The 19,881-nt window shown below is 31.9% G+C and overlaps 1 protein-coding gene across 2 annotated transcripts; it reads right to left on the bottom strand.

The window, feature by feature from the left end:
* Nucleotides 1-838: 838 nt before the first annotated feature.
* Nucleotides 839-19,178, bottom strand: HSP-25_7 (Heat shock protein). Of its 2 annotated transcripts, XM_051209471.1 has the most exons (5): nt 6,852-7,352; nt 5,419-5,607; nt 5,170-5,367; nt 3,980-4,115; nt 839-3,873 (listed from the first exon to the last, which is right to left on the bottom strand). In XM_051209471.1, the coding sequence occupies exons 1-5, from the start codon at nt 7,077-7,079 to the stop codon at nt 3,581-3,583; spliced, it is 1,044 nt and encodes a 347-aa protein (XP_051074929.1). In that variant the 5' UTR covers nt 7,080-7,352; the 3' UTR covers nt 839-3,580. The 2 variants fall into 2 exon arrangements, with proteins under 2 accessions (XP_051074929.1, XP_051074928.1); XM_051209470.1 differs by lacking the exons at nt 3,980-4,115; nt 5,170-5,367; nt 5,419-5,607; nt 6,852-7,352 and adding exons at nt 11,446-17,480; nt 18,930-19,022; nt 19,053-19,178 and having other exon boundaries at nt 839-1,888.
* Nucleotides 19,179-19,881: the final 703 nt, after the last annotated feature.

The following is a 19,881-nucleotide window of genomic DNA, read 5'->3' as shown; positions in this document are numbered from 1 at the left end:
AGATCCTACGAGAACTTTCTACCGGAAAACTTAGGATGTCACTTTTTTGTAAAAATGGATTATCATCCATGTTATTGCACATAATTCATTCAAACGATCACTTTTAACAGGAATGATACTTTTACATGTAACAATTTCTAAGTGTTATATTTCAGGCTGTTTATTTTCGTAACGATATTGAGGTATCCGATTGTATGAATTCAAAACTATTGTACTATTTGATATTAAGTTTTATTTTAAGTACAAGTAACTGTTACTTGCTAACTTAACTTCTGTTAACACAACCTAATAGTTTCCTGTGTAATCTGATAGTTACAGACAATTTGAAACAGTAATATGAAACACTAGGTTGCTTCTTTGGTTGAATAATCAACTATACGTCTGAACAACTCTTTAAATACAACTATTCGATTAATAAGTTATCCTTAAGATAAGGAAGAAAGACAAATGTTGCTTGTGCTAGTTTTCAAATAAATTAAAGTTTAAGGAAAATCTTATTCATTAGAAATGTCAACCAAATGGATAAGTGGAAATTTATATTCATAATAAGAGGTACAGTAAGATTACATTACCTATGGCTCAATAAAATCTTAATTAGATTGTGTAGTGACAATATTATTTCAAGTAACTCAAATAATGATTATCTATCAAAATGATCAATATTTGAGAATTTAATAGTTTCAATGTCACTAATTTCACTTTAAAGCTGATTATGACATTTTCTCTCTTTTGATATGTAAAGTACATTTACATTCTATATTAAACGTAGTTTACATTCGTTCTAAATAAATATTGTTAAGTTCAGATAAATTCTATATAAATAGATAATGACTTGAAACGGATAGTTGGACAGGTATATATGATCTCGAAATGTAACTGATCAAGAAATTATGATAGAATTCCTTCTGTTCAGTTAATAATTAATTTAATCTACTAATTGTATTTGGTAATAACTGTAGGTAATTAAGATTCTTTTTCCTTACCTAGTACATCATAACCGTACTTGAAATATATTATTTTAGTTTTTCTAGTTAAAGACACTATACTTCTTACTGTATTTGCAACTTGCATAGAATTTTGCAAATAACCTATAATTTCAATCATCTGATATGCTTATTTTCAACAGATTTTTTTGTTACCATAGGTTGTCATGTATTCATTGCTTCAGTTATTTAATTTAGCTGTTGTTCTGGATTAAACTATTTTGAATCTTTATTTTCTATTCGATGAATCTCTTAACATGAAAAGTTTTATTCGAAGAATATTTCACCATTCTAATAGTTTTAGTATTTATAATGTCCAATTTTCGAAAAACTTAGGAACTAATTTATTTGATGGAAGTGCTGATTACTTCAATGAACTTGAACTCTGAAGCTTCTGTAAGTGATCACTGTTCAGTCTGAATGTAATAAGAAAATATATTACTGACAAATTTATACGAATATTCGTCAAGATTAGAACGAATGGTTTGACAGTAATTGAGCGCCGAGTATAGAGAAGTCATTATATGTGAAAATTATATTTGAATTATTCTCAGCGATTGGAATTTAACTAATTCCAACGTTTCGTCCAGCTAACTTGTCTGGACTTCTTCAGGGTAATAATCAGAATCAAAATTATCAAAGACATATATAGCTTTTAACAATCAGGATTATACTGTGTTAAACCAATCATATTTGGATGTTGATTTTTTGTAAAATAGGATAAAATGAGTCAGTTAACTACAAATCATGTGATGAATTCAACTACATGGAAATACTTAACTGAGTAACAAATCGTATGTGTGTGAGTGTGTATGTATGTATGTATGTGTGAGAGATTGATATGAAGGAATAAATAAAGTTCAAGTTCAAGGATGAAAACTTGATAATGAAAGATCGATGTGCATGTCAAGAGTGTATTTTAGAGCAAATAACACATTAAGATCGACATTGGTGAAAGTTAAGGACAAATTAGCAAAGGAAGAACAACAGAACATTGTGTATGAGATTCACTGTCATGACTGTAATGCTACCTATGTTGGAGAAACATCCAGGCAATTAAATGTAAGATTGAAGGAACACAAACAATGCTTGAAAAATGTTCCAAAATCCTCTGTAGATTTAAAGAAACTTGAAAATAAGTCAGCGATAGCGTTACATGCGTTAGAAACAGGACACAAGATTAATTTCGAAGGGACCAAAATACTTCAGAAAGGTTTTAACACCCATAAAGAAAGATTGACAGCAGAAGCTCTGCATATATGGGCGAACAAGAACAGCCTGAACCGAAAAGATGGTATTCAACTGGCAACTACATGGCAAATTTCGTTTGACAAGTAAATTTGGAACCTATCTCTTGTTTAAACCTGTTTTTAATATCACATGCATCGTTATTATTTTTGGAATGAATTCAATGAGTTTTTGAAACAATACAATTTATGTTTTGACATGTACATCGATGTTTCATTATCAAAAAAATATTTCCGCCTTGAACTTGAACTTTATTTATTTATTTATTCCTTCATATCAATCTCTTACACATACATACATACATACACACTCACACACATACGATTTGTTACTCAGTTAAGTATTTCCATGTAGTTGAATTCATCACATGATTTGTAGTTAACTGACTCATTTTATCCTATTTTACAAAAAATCAACATCCAAATATGATTGGTTTAACACAGTATAATCCTGATTGTTAAAAGCTATATATGTCTTTGATAATTTTGATTTTGATTATTACCCTGAAGAAGTCCAGACAAGTTAGCTGGACGAAACGTTGGAATTAGTTAAATTCCAATCGCTGAGAATAATTCAAATATAATTTTCACATATAATGACTATTACTGACAAAGTTATTCAGTGATGTATGAGCGAGAATGATAATGATTGGTTGTCTGCGTAGTCAGACATGTAGATAGTCTGACAGGTGTCAGATGAGTTATATATTCCCCTATCCTTATAATAATAATTATTGATTGTTCATTATTGTTGGACTGTGTTGGGATTTTGGTGTGGAAATATATTCACGTTGTGGTCAGGCGAATCATGTATTCTTGATCTGAATTGTGTTGAAGTCCTGTAGAATAGACACTGGGAGGGAATCTAGTGTAGATATTCGTCTAAGGTAAATTAACGTCCCATATGTGTAAACGTGTAAAACCAACCGTTATAACATTCAAACATAATTAAATGTTAGCAATACATTATTTTTCTTTTGTATGTTCCTCTTACTGACTAAAATGGATTAAAAAGTGTTTTTTTATAGTACATGAATGTCGAGTATGAATAGATATGTTGATTTAGTAGAAAAAAGATCCATTAAATTTGTAACCATATAAAAGCATCAAACTCACAAAATAATAATCTATTTGTTTGTTGTTACTCACAGTTGTCTCCATAAAAAATTATAATAAAATGATTATAGTTCAATATTTCAAATAAACAAGAACTCATTTAAACAGTTACAACAATAAAAAAGTGTGTATAATGGTAAGTGTAACTTTGTGAACTATAAACATTTCTGTGTTTTTGAAAAAGTGTTAAGATTTCATATTGACTTTCACATTCTATACGTCATCTGTGAAATATTAATAGGATTTCAGTAATGGAGCTTCAACGACCAATGTGTTACCCACCATTTGTGAAGTTACAGACAATGGATCAACTCTATGTGGGGTATCATAAGAATGTGAAAATTCAGCACATGGTGTATTTTTTGTCCAACGACTGTCACTTTTTGAACATCGACCAGATACCACTACACGATTGGAATCAACACGAACGCATAAGTCTTCAGATTTATACATTGGGTCAATTGGTATTTCAATATGGAGTCGTTTGCCTTTGAAACCTTCATCAATAATGGTTAAGCCATTAGTACCTGTTAAAATTTAAAAAAGAGGAATTTAGAATCAGTGTTTTTTTAAGGTACTGAATAACAAGTATTTTTCAGCATTTCTGTTAATGAATAAACTAGTGTAGGTTACCTTTCACAACTAGATCTTTAGATGGTGTTACATTTCCAGTATGTGTAGGTCGAATAGCAATTTGACGTTGATTATTAAATGTCACTGATTTATGACTATTTGGTTTTACTGGAGCTTCTAATATTAAGACTCCATCCTAGAAATGAAAATGAAACAGACTTAAGTGTAATTTATTTGAATGTGCAACAATGATAAAGATAATTGTGAGACATTATGCGCATTATGAAATAAGTTTAATCTATGTCGAGACTTATTTATCATATAAACATAAATCTAGTCTACTTCATATCATCTACGTTTAAAAGCGGTTAATATGAAAATTAAGTATGATAACAGTAATAATTGACTTTCTTATTATTAACAAATAAAGAACAGTAATTAATTTAAAATAATATCAACAAAACTACTTATGATTCTACTTTGGATTATAGGTAGTATGATCCAAAAAAGTTTTTTATTTGGATCATGAAGCAATGAATGTTAGATCACCATTGAAAACTTGGAAGAACTGGACAGCTGTTTCGTCCTAGCAGTGCGGACCCACAATCCCGGGATTCGAACCCAGGACCTTCGGTCTGGAGCGCGAAAGATTGGCCTGTAGACCACTGAGCCCGCATACAAAGGTGTTAATGTCTAACTTCAATCAATCCACGAAACTGCCTGGTCAGTTTCCATTGTTTGAGGTAGATGCCTGTTTCTGCCTGCACAGATTGGACTCCACTGGTCACGGCTTCTCACTAGAACTCCGAGAATTCCCTCATGAAGCTAGTCACTAGTGAGCACATGGTAATTCATGATCTCAATCAAAAGCTTAACAAGCTCCACAACCCCACATTGATGACCTTTGTTTTTTCTTTATAAACAGAGACTTGTCAACTTCAACCTACTTCCATCTTAGTATTGATCTTCATATTAAATCGAGCCCAGTGCCCACCGCTTAAGACGCTAAGGATGAATTAAGGTAAAACAAAGATCCTGGACTTATTTTTAGTCATCCTCCAAAATGCAACTAAATTTTGAATACAAGCAATATTAAAGTATTGGCTTAAAGAGACCATACATCTTTAAAAAAAGGACCAAATTTCTATTCCGAATACCAACAACGGAAAGTCACGTACCCTTACATATATTAATAAAAACTACTAATGAATAACTGATTAATAAATTTATGTGAAAAAAACATTACTTACATTTGTTAAATTACATTCTAATTTTGTTTGTTCGATTGATTGTGGTAAGTCAATCATACGGCAGAATTGACGTGAACTCTTTGATGTATCAGTTTCAGTCACTTTTTTAGCGCTGACAATCACACGATTATCTGTGGTGCTTACATTAATATCCTCTGGTGAAAAACCTTTGACATTAAATCTAACCTTGAAATGCATCTATTAAAAAGAAAAACACAATATTATTATTATAGAATCAGTCACTCACACCTTTCCATCTTTACCAACTTCATATGCATCTTTTAAGAAATCATTTAATGACCCAGTAAATGGTGCATCAGTTATACCCATTTCTCGACGAATGTTTTGAATACGTTGTTCCATTTGTCTTATTAAATTATTTGGATCAAATGAATTGTCGAATAAATCCCATTTATTTAAACCAAAATTATCCAAAGGCTATAATTATAAAAAAAGTTAGAAAAAAGCTTTTGTAAGTAGACAAGCACATCCATCAGTAAATGAAGGTATAATTGAACATTTTCACCTATCATGAAAGAGAAAATGTAATTGATTATTCTATACAAACCAGAACATTTTGACTTATTGTGAAGAATGATACTGGATGATTGGCTTGTTAATGTATCAAATAGGGCGTCAGTTATTTGTTATCTAGTCTGCTTCAACTTCGCTTTGACCTGAAACCATTATCATGGTATGTAAGATTTACACTAATTAGTCATTGCGTAGTTACCCATTCTCTATAAGTGTTTGAATTTTATGGACCACATTTCATTAGTAGCCAGCAAGGTAAAGGATTTTGTATTGTTATACACTCTGTTTTTTGAAGTTAGCATATATGATGAATTTAGATTTGATCTTGATTAGTACGCGTCATGAAGGCGTATCTGCAAAGGTTCGAACCCACATCATCATGTTCCAGAGTTTGTAACATTACCACGGATTACAGAATCTATATAAACTAATTAATATTCATGTAAATATGTATTTTCAGCTTATTTAATTCAATAATTATTATAAGGATTGTATGTGGATTTCTGAGTTTTACAGTTTATATCACGAAATAACTTGAATCAAAAAACCAATGTGAACTAGAAAGCAGTGGACAGTTGTTTCACCTTAGAAAGGGACTTTTAAGCAGTGCCCATGAGCGACTTTATCGAGGATCGAACTCAGAACGTTCAGATCTAGTGAGAAACACTTAACCTTTATACCACTAAGTTGACACTCACTGGCTCACATTCTAACCTCAGTCACTCAATGACATGGTTCAAATATCTTTCAATATCATTGGCAGGTTTTGTATCACACCTAACATGATTGAACTCCATTGCTCACAGCTTCTCGTTAGAACCGGAATTACCTGTCGAAATTAGTCAATAGTGAACACATTATATAACTTAGTGGTATTATTTCTTTTTATTTATCATTATTTATTGAATGAAATTTTCCTCCTAAATTTTTTCAAAAAGATTTTGTCTTTTAGCTCTAAAGGTGAAATTTCAAAATCAAAAATTGATATAAAGTGAACTACTATGGAGTATACAATCCCTTTGTAAGACAAGTGGATATCTTGCCTAAGTCTACTATTTCACATTCAATCTATCAATTTCCCAATTGGAAATTGATCCAAAAAGAAATTTCATAATAATTTTATTTTACAAAAAAAGCATTTACATTACCATTAATTGAAACATTCCATTTCTAATACGTTTCATTTCATCATCCCATCTTTTCCAAGATGATTTAATCCAATCATCCACCTCATTAAACCAATTATCATGATATGGTAAAATACTATTATTATAATTTGGAAAATTTTCTACATCTTTTAAAAAATCTTTTCTATATTGTTCAAATGTTCTAGTATCTCGATGAACAGGTATAGCTATTGTTCTATCCTTTGACATTATATTATAATGAATGAATGAATGAATGAAATACAATTAAAATACAATTAAACTCTATTTATAAAATTTATACTTGATAATTTATTCTGTTTTATTGTACTTTTTATTGTTGTTGTTATTGTTGTTGCTATGATTGTATAATCAGTTAATCATATGCATTATGAGACTTTAATAAACCAATGAGAGAAGGAAATATACATATAATGTCATATGATTATTGAATTCAATTATTGATTTTCAAAACAAACAAATATATAGAGATTGTACTTTCAGCTGATTGATAATAATAAGAAAAATAAAAGAAAGAAATTGGAAACTCTACTGTTTACTATTATTATTATTATTATTATTATTATTACTGTTTTTAATTATTGATTTGTATTTAATATCAATAAATGATATAATTAGGTAATTTTAGGTTATTAAGAGAGAGAAAAAAAAGAGAAAAACTTAATTAATTATTAATAAAGATCGATTGAAACTTTACAATTTGATTAGTGATATCATAATGTAAAACATTTAAAATTCAATTAAATTCATAGTTAGATATTATTTAATCAATCGATTGTATTGGAATTAATGTTTAATACTTAGGAATATCAGTAGTTAAGACTGGCTAATTAATATGTGCATGGTTAAACTATTAGTTTATTATTTGTGAGTTAATGTTATTGTAGTGAATATGAACACGTAAGGGGACATCCGAATGTAATTGCGCACAAAATTACAGAGTATCTCAATAAATCTGAGAATCATACAGTAAATAGTTAATCTGCAAAATATCAATCAATTATCACAATTGATTGATCACTGGGTGGTGATCAATCTCATGCTTGTCTAGTCCCTATTAGTGCAGATCGAATGCTATCGATCATGTTGCAATGTGGCCACCAGTCTAGGTGACTCGACACTGCGGGCACTATGTATTGAGATTAGATGGTGGTTGGAGGTAGTCAACAGGAAACCCTGGACCCGGGTTTCGTGCTACTTGGCACTCGTCAGCAAGGTGTACCTGTAATCTTGAGGGAACTGGTGCTCCCTGGCGGATTCGATCTCGTGTCACCCAGCTTCACAGTCAGAGACGTTACCACTGAGCTATCCGAGCCGTGACTAACCTCCTGTAGGACTGAGATGTAATCACAATTGATTGATCACTGGGTGGTGATCAATCTCATGCTTGTCTAGTCCCTATTAGTGCAGATCGAATGCTATCGATCATGTTGCAATGTGGCCACCAGTCTAGGTGACTCGATGTTCGTGCATTTTTATACCAATCGCTTTCCGTTTCCGTTCTTTCTTTCTCGATCGTCTACTGAAATACATTCTATTCCTGACAATCGTTATATACTACTTGTGTGAATGTAATTAGCCCACACCATATTATCTCTTTACAAAGCAAGTTTGCACATGTATTTAACCAGTAAAGTGGTAGTTTATGTGTAAAGATAAAGAGGAGCTTGTCTTATGGAAAACAACTCAAAAAGTTCATTTTGAATAGTTGCTTGAATCTTTCCGTTATTGATATTAAGAACTGCAACTGACTAATTCTTCATGGGATATGTCAATCCCTAGCAAGTTGCTTCGATGTAACCATTGAGTTAAAAGCATTTTAAGCGTAGTTGGATGGTGACTAGAGGTGGAATCTAGGATGCGAGTTTCGTCCTATATCCGGTCGCCATCTTGACTCAGAAGTTAAGTGAATAACGCTTTGAGTTCTTGAAGTGAAAGGCACTGTTTCCAAGTCCTGGTATGAACATCAACAGGGGAGCAGATAAATTCAGCTGACGAGTCCCAAACAGAATGAGGTGTATCTTGATTCCCACTCCAAGCCGCTATCAAACCCTCCTTAAAATAACTCAATAAACTGCTTATTGACATTATATTACTTTAGTTCATTTGAGTTGATAGATAATAGATGATGAAATTGAATAAACTTTAATTATTACGATGCACGCTTAAAAATGCAAGTACGTTTCTGTATCTATAACAGTAACTTCTGTAGAATTAGATAAATTTGTTGCAGTTAGTTATATTATTCTCAGTTGCATATAAAACTAATTCCGAATTTAATCAACCATTAACATTTGTAGGTGGTATTAGATAGAGTTTGGTATTATTTAAGGTGCCGTCGAAAACCTTTAAACACTGGTTAGCTATTTTGCTGTGGTACTGTATTTGTCAAGGGTACGTAACCAAAACGCTCCCACGGGAGGAAACCAACGCCTTCAGGTTTTTTTAGATAGCCTTAAGAAATTTAACAACTGTCCTAGTGTCACAAGGAGTTATAGGCACACACTCCTAATTAGTCCCATTCTTAGACGGATCACCTGTCCAGTACTCTGTACTGTATTTTCCAAATGTTGTCATTCGTTCTTAAGTTGATTTTTTTCTATTAATTCATTAGTTTACTTACCATCACCATGAATAAATGTGAACTTCTATATTCATTAATATATAATGAGAATGTAAATGTCACTTTACATTCAGTTAACAAATTTTTGGAATACAACTTGTTCAGAAAAAAAATGTCGAACAATACAAGCATTCAATGAATTTATTTGTAGATCCATTATAAGACATGAAGAATAACTGGTCGCCATAGGAGCGAAAAAATTGTGCAATAAAATAACACCAACTTCATAATCTCCACTAAGAAATTAAAATGAATATTTCAGAGATGAGCTTTATTTTCGAAAGCTTCACCTAAAAAAGGTCATACAATCATATTTATATAAAATAATTACTTCAGTGGAAAAATTTTGTATATTAATTTAAATGCATACTGTAAATGGAACTCATAAAGTACAGCTTATAAATAATGTGTTGTGGTATGTGCCATTCATGTCGACAGATATAAGTAGTATGCATCACCAATCGAAAGTGAAATGCCTGGCAGCAGGTTGGGGAAATCGAAGAGAAGAGAACTAGAACAGGGAGTAATTGGCATGGAAATGAAGGAACAGCAAGGTCTGAGACACGTGATGGATATATTGCAAATGAAGTATTTACTTTATGGTTCTAAGATTTTACCAAGATATCCTGTAATGTATTTAAATGCATTTGGTTGTCCTCGCCTGTGCTCTCGTTCACTGCAGTGTAACATATATTGCTATATGATTTATAAAAGTAACTCGTAAACATAAGACACGGTCAGAGTCCGGAATACTATGGTAAAATAGATGATTACGATATATTTTTATCTAATTAGGTCAATGAACTCCATTATAGACAAGAATAAGAATGAACTGAAGGCATTAATATAGTAATCATGATAGAATAGTATGATAATGTGTAAGATAACTTTTCCAGGTGGATTTTCTACGAATTTAGTTCTACCTAGTTCTAGCTTCTCTCTCTCTCTGTTAGTAGAACACTTAAGAAAAACCTTGGAAATTACTTCTTTCTATAAGGTAAATGGGATGAGTGATTTTCAATCATTAAAAATATTTACTAAAATATCAAAGTGATAACCTTTGTCACAATTAATAAAAGTGTCGTCGTTATATCTGCTATAAGTGTTTAAATTTTGTTTAGTTTTTGCTAGACTATTGCTCTGAATATTCGCCAAGACGATGTCAGCCAATACTAAATCCAACAATGATCATACTGTGATAGTACCTATCTGTCACAAATCTATATGCTAGATCTGAACTCATACCCTATAAGGTGAATATCATCCAATTACTTGATATGTAGTTATCGTTTATATTTCAAAACTCAAAACTTCCGAGTTAATGTTTTGTGTACTATCCTGTAATAAAGAATATAAACAAGTCCAGGGATAAATCCAGTATAATATTATTCAAGTAATCCTTTACACAACAAAAATAACCTAAATTTTCTGTGTCCTGGTAATGTAAACATAAATTCAACTACCACGACAAACTGATTTATACTGTATACGAATATTCGTCAAGATTAGAACGAATGGTTTGACAGTAATTGAGCGCCGAGTATAGAGAAGTCATTATATGTGAAAATTATATTTGAAATATTCTCAGCGATTGGAATATAACTAATTCCAACGTTTCGTCCAGCTAACTTGTCTGGACTTCTTCAGGGTAATAATCAAAATCAAAATTATCAAAGACATATATAGCTTTTAACAATCAGGATTATATTGTGTTAAAACCAATCATATTTGGATGTTGATTTTTTGTAAAATAGGATAAAATGAGTCAGTTAACTACAAATCATGTGATGAATTCAACTACATGGAAATACTTAACTGAGTAACAAATCGTATGTGTGTGAGTGTGTATGTATGTATGTATGTGTAAGAGATTGATATGAAGGAATAAATAAATAAATAAAGTTCAAGTTCAAGGCGGAAATATTTTTTTGATAATGAAACATCGATGTACATGTCAAAACATAAATTGTATTGTTTCAAAAACTCATTGAATTCATTCCAAAAATAATAACGATGCATGTGATATTAAAAACAGGTTTAAACAAGAGATAGGTTCCAAATTTACTTGTCAAACGAAATTTGCCATGTAGTTGCCAGTTGAATACCATCTTTTCGGTTCAGGCTGTTCTTGTTCGCCCATATATGCAGAGCTTCTGCTGTCAATCTTTCTTTATGGGTGTTAAAACCTTTCTGAAGTATTTTGGTCCCTTCGAAATTAATCTTGTGTCCTGTTTCTAACGCATGTAACGCTATCGCTGACTTATTTTCAAGTTTCTTTAAATCTACAGAGGATTTTGGAACATTTTTCAAGCATTGTTTGTGTTCCTTCAATCTTACATTTAATTGCCTGGATGTTTCTCCAACATAGGTAGCATTACAGTCATGACAGTGAATCTCATACACAATGTTCTGTTGTTCTTCCTTTGCTAATTTGTCCTTAACTTTCACTAATGTCGATCTTAATATGTTATTCTCTCTAAAATACTCTTATATCATGTTTGTTTAGAATCCGTTTGATTTCTTCTGATGTTTCACTACGGTAAGGTATGACTACGGTGTACTTCCATTCTTTTCGTATAATTTCTAGTTTAGGTTTTCTTTCATTTTTAATAATCTTCTTTAAAAACCTTTTTGGGTAGTTGTTATCCCTAAGAGTAGATAATACTTTATTTAATTCGGTTCTTTGGTCTTCCTTGTCTGTAATAATCTTAGTACTTCTGTTCATTAGATTTTTCACTACATTAATTTTCGTGCTCTGTGAATGGGCTGAATTAAAATTCAAGTATCTCTCAGAATGTGTTGATTTTCTGTAAACATTTATTTTTAACTTCTTATTATTGTGTCGACGTTCAACCAAACAATCTAGAAATGCTAGTTTGTGGTCAACTGATTCTAATTCCTTAGTTAGTTTAATGTTTTCAGAAATGCTGTTTGCATTGTTAAATAGTTCTTCCATACCATCCCGTTTATTGATAATAAAAATATCGTCTACATACCTTAACCATAACTTTGGTGGACATAAACTCTTTGCGATTGCACTAGTTTCTAAGGAATGCATGAATAAATTCGCTACAATCGGAGAAACTGGTGAGCCCATTGCTATACCCTCTTTCTGTCTGTAAAGTTGACCCCGAAATATGAATAAGGTAGATCTTAAACATAATTCTAAGCATTTTATAACCTCTGATGGATCTAATGGGCATCGTAAATCCAAATCTAAATCAGATTCTAAACAATCATTGATAACATCCATTGCTCGACTGATAGGTACATTAGTGAATAAGGAAGATACATCAAAACTTGCCATTATTTCGTCTTCTTCTATATCGATGGTATCAATTAAGTTCTTGAATTCCATAGAGTTTTTAATTCCATGATTAATCCGCTTTTCATATGGTTTGAGAATCTTAGCTAAATATTTAGCTAGATTGTAAGTCGGTGAGTTTGTATAGTCTACCACTGGTCTTAGTGGAGTATTATTCTTGTGGATCTTTGGTAGTCCATAAAATCTGCATGGGTTACAACTCTTTGGATATAACATAAACCATAAGGACGATCCTAGCTTAACTTTTAATGATTGTAAGAGTTTGCTAGTTTCTGCCTTGAGTTTGTTAAGAGTTGTTCTACTTTTTGCTTCTTTGATTTTTTTATATGAACCCTCTTGTAGATGTTCCTTGGCTTTCTTCTCATACTCTGTTTTATTCATAATAACTGTAGTATTACCTTTATCTGCTCTCGTTATTATGATCGTTTTGTCCTCTCTCAGCTGTTTTAGTGCGTAATATTCATTTTTATTTATGTTAGGGTTGTGAGGTTTCTGATGTAATAATGTGTTCATTATTTTATTCCTCAGTTCATTGGCTGTATCATTCGGGAGTATATTCAGAGCTGGTTCTACTGTTGGTATAACATTGAAAGGTGTTAATTTATGTCTATTTATATTGAAGTTGAGACCCTTTTTAAGTAATGATATTTCATGTGGGTTGAGAGGTCTATCCGATAAATTAACAATTATTTTATTGATATCATGTGTGTTAGACCTATTTTCCGTCTGTTGAACTTTGGTGTTTGATGAATGTTTCAATAGTTTTTCAAACTTCCTAATTTGTCGTTGTTTTGATGATTGATAATAAAATTGTTCTCTACGTTTGAAAAATTCAATTATATATGATCTAATTTCGTTCGGTGCGATAACTGACAATATGTCATCGATATTGCAAACCCTTGAACGTAGTGCCTCCAAATTCATAGTGGCCTTGTGTATACGTTCTCTAATAAATGTTCTAGTGGCTGATATCGCCGCTTTGATTGACCGAATAGAATTGTCCGGAGATTTGACCATCAGAGATTTTGGAAAGACATTTTGTTTTAAGCATCGTATGTTAAAAATCCTGTGATTGTACCAGTTATGTATTTTCTTTGATAATTTAATTCGATTGGAAAATAATTTATACGAATATTCGTCAAGATTAGAACTCAGTTAATTATTTCTATGTAGTTGAATTCTTCACATGATTTGTAGTTAACTGACTCATTTTATCCTATTTTACAAAAAATCAACATCCAAATATGATTGGTTTTAACACAATATAATCCTGATTGTTAAAAGCTATATATGTCTTTGATAATTTTGATTTTGATTATTACCCTGAAGAAGTCCAGACAAGTTAGCTGGACGAAACGTTGGAATTAGTTATATTCCAATCGCTGAGAATATTTCAAATATAATTTTCACATATAATGATTTATACTGTGTTTTAGTACTTAAAACATTTAAGTAGCATCATGCAACCACGCAAAATACAGCCAGGTAGCCAATGTTTTTTTATTGAGTTTATTAATTTACTTAAGTTTAATAATATTTGAAACTGTTTTGTACTCTGAATTTATTGATCTGCCACGTTTCAGATTATTACCAAGAGATAAAATTTAGAAGTTATGATGATTAATTTGACCATCGATTTATCGCCAGTCATGCTAACGTTAATTTGATTTGAATCTAATCTTTACTTGAAAAGTGTACTCTAAGAGATGTCTACAAGAGGTAATTTGGATAAGTGTGTATTATATGCGAATAACTATCTCCATTAAAAAGATTAAAATGTAAATGATGGAAACATAGAATTTTAATAAACACGATGATCAATCTGTTGGTTATAAAAATTACCACTCCATTCAGTAACATAAGTTTGGTTACATGAAAGAAGTATTCGCAGTTAATGTTTAGTGTGGTAACAAATTCCCATTTTCACTTGTGACGACTCTAAGTAGATGCTGCAAAATAGTCACAGTGGTTATTTGGCATTTCTCTGTGTTTTTGACTACTCTTAAACCTTTCACATTACTCCATCTTATAATGTGTTTAATGAATTCCAATTTAATTATCTCTGGTTTCCAAAAAGGACAGACAAGGAGATTAACTACCGAATACTGTGGTGGCCTCTCTTTAGTATTGCAACAATTAGCACTTTTATAAATTGTAATTTACAGAAAGCCTGGTGAGTGCACTAGATAGTTAGCGTAGAAAGAATCTACCAGCCCGAAAAACTTTTCGTTCTAGTTGAAGTGGAGAAAAAATATACAGAATAACTATATTCGTAATTCTGCTGTTTGATTCGGATTCATATCACTAAGGATCACTAAACTAAGATCTCTATCATCTTGAAGTACTTAAAGTCACAATATTCATTTGTTTATTGGTTGTTAGAGTCTTCCCTTCGATGTTTAGGGCTTCAATTGATCAGTCTCTTATTGGCATATGTTCATCTTGTGGTGATTGTTTCGACATTGCCTTAAGTTACAAGCATTATAAGAGGAGATAATGATGACTGACAGTGGGATCCAGGACGCATTCTCCGTCCTATTTTGGGACTCGCCAGTTGGATATACCTGCTTTGAGAGTTGATGTTCACTCCAGGATGCGAACTATGTACCGTTCACCTGAAACTCTGTCGCATTTCCCACTTAGCTACTGAGACCAGAAAGCCACTAGCTAGCGCAACGAGGTGAAGTTTAATTCATTTAGTTCATTCATTTATGTCATGAATCTTGCATCAATGAGAAGATTCAAACAACCAATACGAAAAATGGATTCCACTGCTAGTCTCCATCATCTCCGCTCATTCTCTATATTATTTTCCTAGTTATCCCACCCATACAGTACTTCGAAGAGATCCGAAACTAAATATTTGGTAACAATTTTCTAACATTTTACAATGATCATCATTCAAAGCCGTACCTCAGGGAGGATCAATGTGAAGTATATTTTCAAGTTTATCGACGCTTTGAAGATGCCATTGATTATATACAATGTGTACTGAAGTATAAATGTCGTAACCAAGTATCTCATCACAATTCATGAAAATAGCAATAGAGGTAAAGTGATCAACACATTCAGAATGAAGTCAAAGTAATACTGTGTTATGACGTCTTAAATCCATACAGTTTTCAAAAAAACTGAGCATGTTAACTAATGAGGTATTTAAAAGCTTCTTTAGTAATATATTCCACACCATTATCATTTTGCTATTGCAATAAGCTCATCTTCTAATATGCCATTGGTTTTCTCGAGTCACAGGGAAATTTACTTATTTTTCCTATCCTTACATATCCTCTACTCAACTAGAAAACCACATAGAGATCTGTTTGAAAATACACATATAAGACACTTCCACCAAGTATATTGTTTGAAAATCATAGCCAAATTGTGGTTATTATTTGCCTGCCTACCCCGATAGCAGCAGGTCTGCCAAATTTCGTTATGCATCCGTGTACGCGATCTATAAGCCACACAGAACTCGAATCGGTAAGGCAAACGACTCTATGAGTAGTAATAAGTACCTAGTTTCAGATACATAACTTGTGAATATTTAAGCAAAATAAAAAGTCATGGCTCACTATAATTTTCAAATCTCACTATGTGCATGATTAGGATATTTTGAAACAGTTGATTAACATATTAATATTCACTTGCCTTGTAATTTATGAACATTAAATGATATTACTTACGCCTGTTTTCTCTCATAGAGGAGCATAGCCAGCTCACCACTATTCTCCATCGAACTTTGTCTTGGACAATCTTTTCCACTTCTTTCTAGTTGCTATTCATCCCTTTCATGTCTGCTCCCAATTATCAACTCAGTGTGTTCTTTGATCTTCCTCTTTTCGTTCCCTTCAGATTCCCAAGTTAGTGCTTGCCACATACTGCAGTTTGGTGATTTCCACAATGCATGTCTTATCCACTCCCAGTATCTTTTCCTAATCTCCTCTTCATTTGGAACCTGGTTTGTTCTCTCCCATAGTAAGAATAACTCTCTAATTTTTAAATATCTTACTTCCCATCTTTGACCAACAGTGAAAAGCTAAAACTGCTATTGAATTATCAATATTCAGTTCGTCTAAATCATTTCTTCAGCCTTAGATTGAGAACACAGGATCAGTTGGACCTTAAAAATCCAATCAAATCCACTTCATTTCCTACAAATAATTCAAAGTGTTGAAAAAACTCAATTATAATTTCTTCTTTTGTTTTGTTAATAATCAATTCGGTTAGGATTATGACACTGGTTCTCTGAGCAATTATTATTTCGGTTTAATCATTCATCCCACTATGTTTTGTCGAATTAACCGAGTAGCTATGATAATTTGACTTTTATTTTATATGAAATGAGATTTTTTTAGGTTGTAAAATACCACAAAAAATAAAGCGTCATTTACTACTGAAAATATCATTTTAAGTAGTAGCTGGTCCTCACTTCAATAATTCAAATGTTTAACAAACAAAACGATTTAAACATTGAAGACAGCTGATACTCAATATTTTTTTCCATAGAAATATTGGCGGCAATTTGAAGTAATCTGAATGTATATGTCTTTGTGTAAACTTTGTTCACGTCACATGTTAATGAATCAATCAATAAGGTATTTATTTCATTTAATGTGTTTATTCACCTTTTGTTTCCATGTCTTCAACATCTGACTGAACGAAACTGTATATGAAAAAAACCCGAATTTATAGACAAGATAAGTTACAAGTAAATATTGAGAGGTAGAAAATACGTTTTTTGGAAACATAGAAGATTACTAGAAGGATTTGGAATTTTATTGAATTTATTAGATATAATTGTAATGTAGTTTTAAAAATAGCTTTCAGATTGTATCATACGTCATATTACAAATCGAACAAAGTGAAAAATGTGGGCATTTGAATTTGGACTTAATAGCTTGTGTTTTCCACGAAATGTGAAAATAAATAGACATTTTGTATGAGAATTTAATACACACTGAATATCATCAGTAAAATGATATACATCTTAGTTATTAGGTATTGGGATTCGGCTGATAATAATTATATATCCATATTTTATCAATATTGTGACTAGTAATGTAACCTAGGATTTGCATCTCACCCTACTTTGCTATGGCCATCTGAATGCACCTGCATTCCAGTGTTGTTGTTCACGCTGGGACTTGAACCTAGGGCATCATGCTTCAAATGCCAACAATCTAAAATGATACAAATGTAGAAGATCAAAAACCTCCACTTTTATTTTTCAGAATGTAACCAATGTAATAGTTTCCTCATAAAAAGCTGAATATCTGTCGGGAACTGAGATGTGCTACCTAATATGAGGACTTATTTGCAATAATGTTCATTCAAGTCCCTTGAAGTGGATAGATCTTAATCTTGAGACATACAGTGGGCATGTTCAACGAAATATCAAATGACCAATGCTGTTGTATTCAGATTAAGCTTACTCTATCCTCTATACAATAAAAATTTTCTGACATTTTACAACACACCTTTCACTACGGTACAGTTCTAATTATTAAAACGATGCATGAGTAAAGTCTGGATGGAGATTTAAGTTGAACATTACCATAAGGTTGAATACAGATGTCTCCAACATCTGAGAAGCTAAACAAAGGTTTTCCTAAATTTTGGAGTAAGGACGATTTTGTGGCCCTGAATCTGACTCCAATTAGACCGTATGTTGATTATAATCGAAATTTACATCATGCCAATCCTTGTATATAATCATCTAATTAAATCGCGTTGGTGAATAACTGAATTAAATGAGTCAAATACGAGAATGAATTTCAAATACGTGTATTTCATACAATCATTTGTCCAGACAGACTAGAGAAACGGAAGAAGACCTGTGAGCCAACTCAGTTTAATCAAATGTTAAACAATACTTATAGTCAGATAAAAAATAAGTTACAGGCATGTGATGAGTAAGATAAAAAGTGCACACATATACGCTCATATAAAAATAGTCGAGGTTGATAAGCGAATATTTAGCAAGGTCAAAGTGTAACTCAAGAAGAATGAATAGATTGGCCTGTCCGCAAGCTAGAATAAACTATTTAGGTTTAACATGGCAATCGACACTAAAACATACATTGTAGTAACGACAATGTTTCCGAAAACTCACTGATCAAATCTGTACGTAGAAGTTTGTTGAGGTCGATTTCCTCTATACCTGACTCCAATAAAAGTATCCCGTTAATTGACTATTTAAAGCGAGCTAAATCTCCGAGCAGAATTATGGATTTACCCGAGATTATTCAAAAGCCCGAACTCCAGTTTTAGAGACAGTTTGTTGTTAAAGATTAGTAAAATCCGTAAGTGTGCAGAAAGCAAGCACACAGGGAACGTGTGTGTGTGTGAGCATTAAAATCCATATATATATATATATATATATATATATATATATATATATATATATATATATATATATATATATATATATATATATATATATATATATTTATGCGTGTCAATTGGTTGTAGATAAATTATTGATTGTCTCTGTGTTACAGTAAATGGGAGAATAGATTGAAGATTGATGTGCAGACACGCTCAATCACACTCACATACAATTTTGCATAATGGATTAAATATCAAAATTATGGTGAGCAGACATAATTCAATAGCTGAATGGGGTTAATACAAGTTAACTAAAATGTTCATTTTTGTAATTCAGCGACTTAATCCTTTGCCTGTCAATAAAATTGTTGTGGCTTATGGATTGCAGATTAGATGCGCAGCAAATTATCGATCGCATCAATGACACGAAAAACACGTACGAACGACCTAGAGTCCCGACTGGCCCTGCTTCGCTGTCTAGCCCAGCCAGTTCAGTCCAGAATACAAGTTTCAGCCTCTGAGATATGAATCACTATATTTCAGACATACTCTGTTTATATACCAACCAAACAGACCACATCGTACCATAAAATAGAAAACAACATTTGTACAATATTTAACAAGTGAAATAAATATTGACCAATAGGGAGTGTCCATTTAAAGTCCAAGGACACCATTAGACTTAACATGATAATTATTGGTATATTTTCCCGATTATCCTAACAAAAATGCCCTAA

The sequence above is a fragment of the Schistosoma haematobium genome, chromosome 1 (assembly GCF_000699445.3).
Source record: "Schistosoma haematobium chromosome 1, whole genome shotgun sequence".
Lineage (NCBI taxonomy): Eukaryota > Metazoa > Platyhelminthes > Trematoda > Strigeidida > Schistosomatidae > Schistosoma > Schistosoma haematobium.
This window is presented reverse-complemented; position numbering and strand designations above follow the sequence as displayed.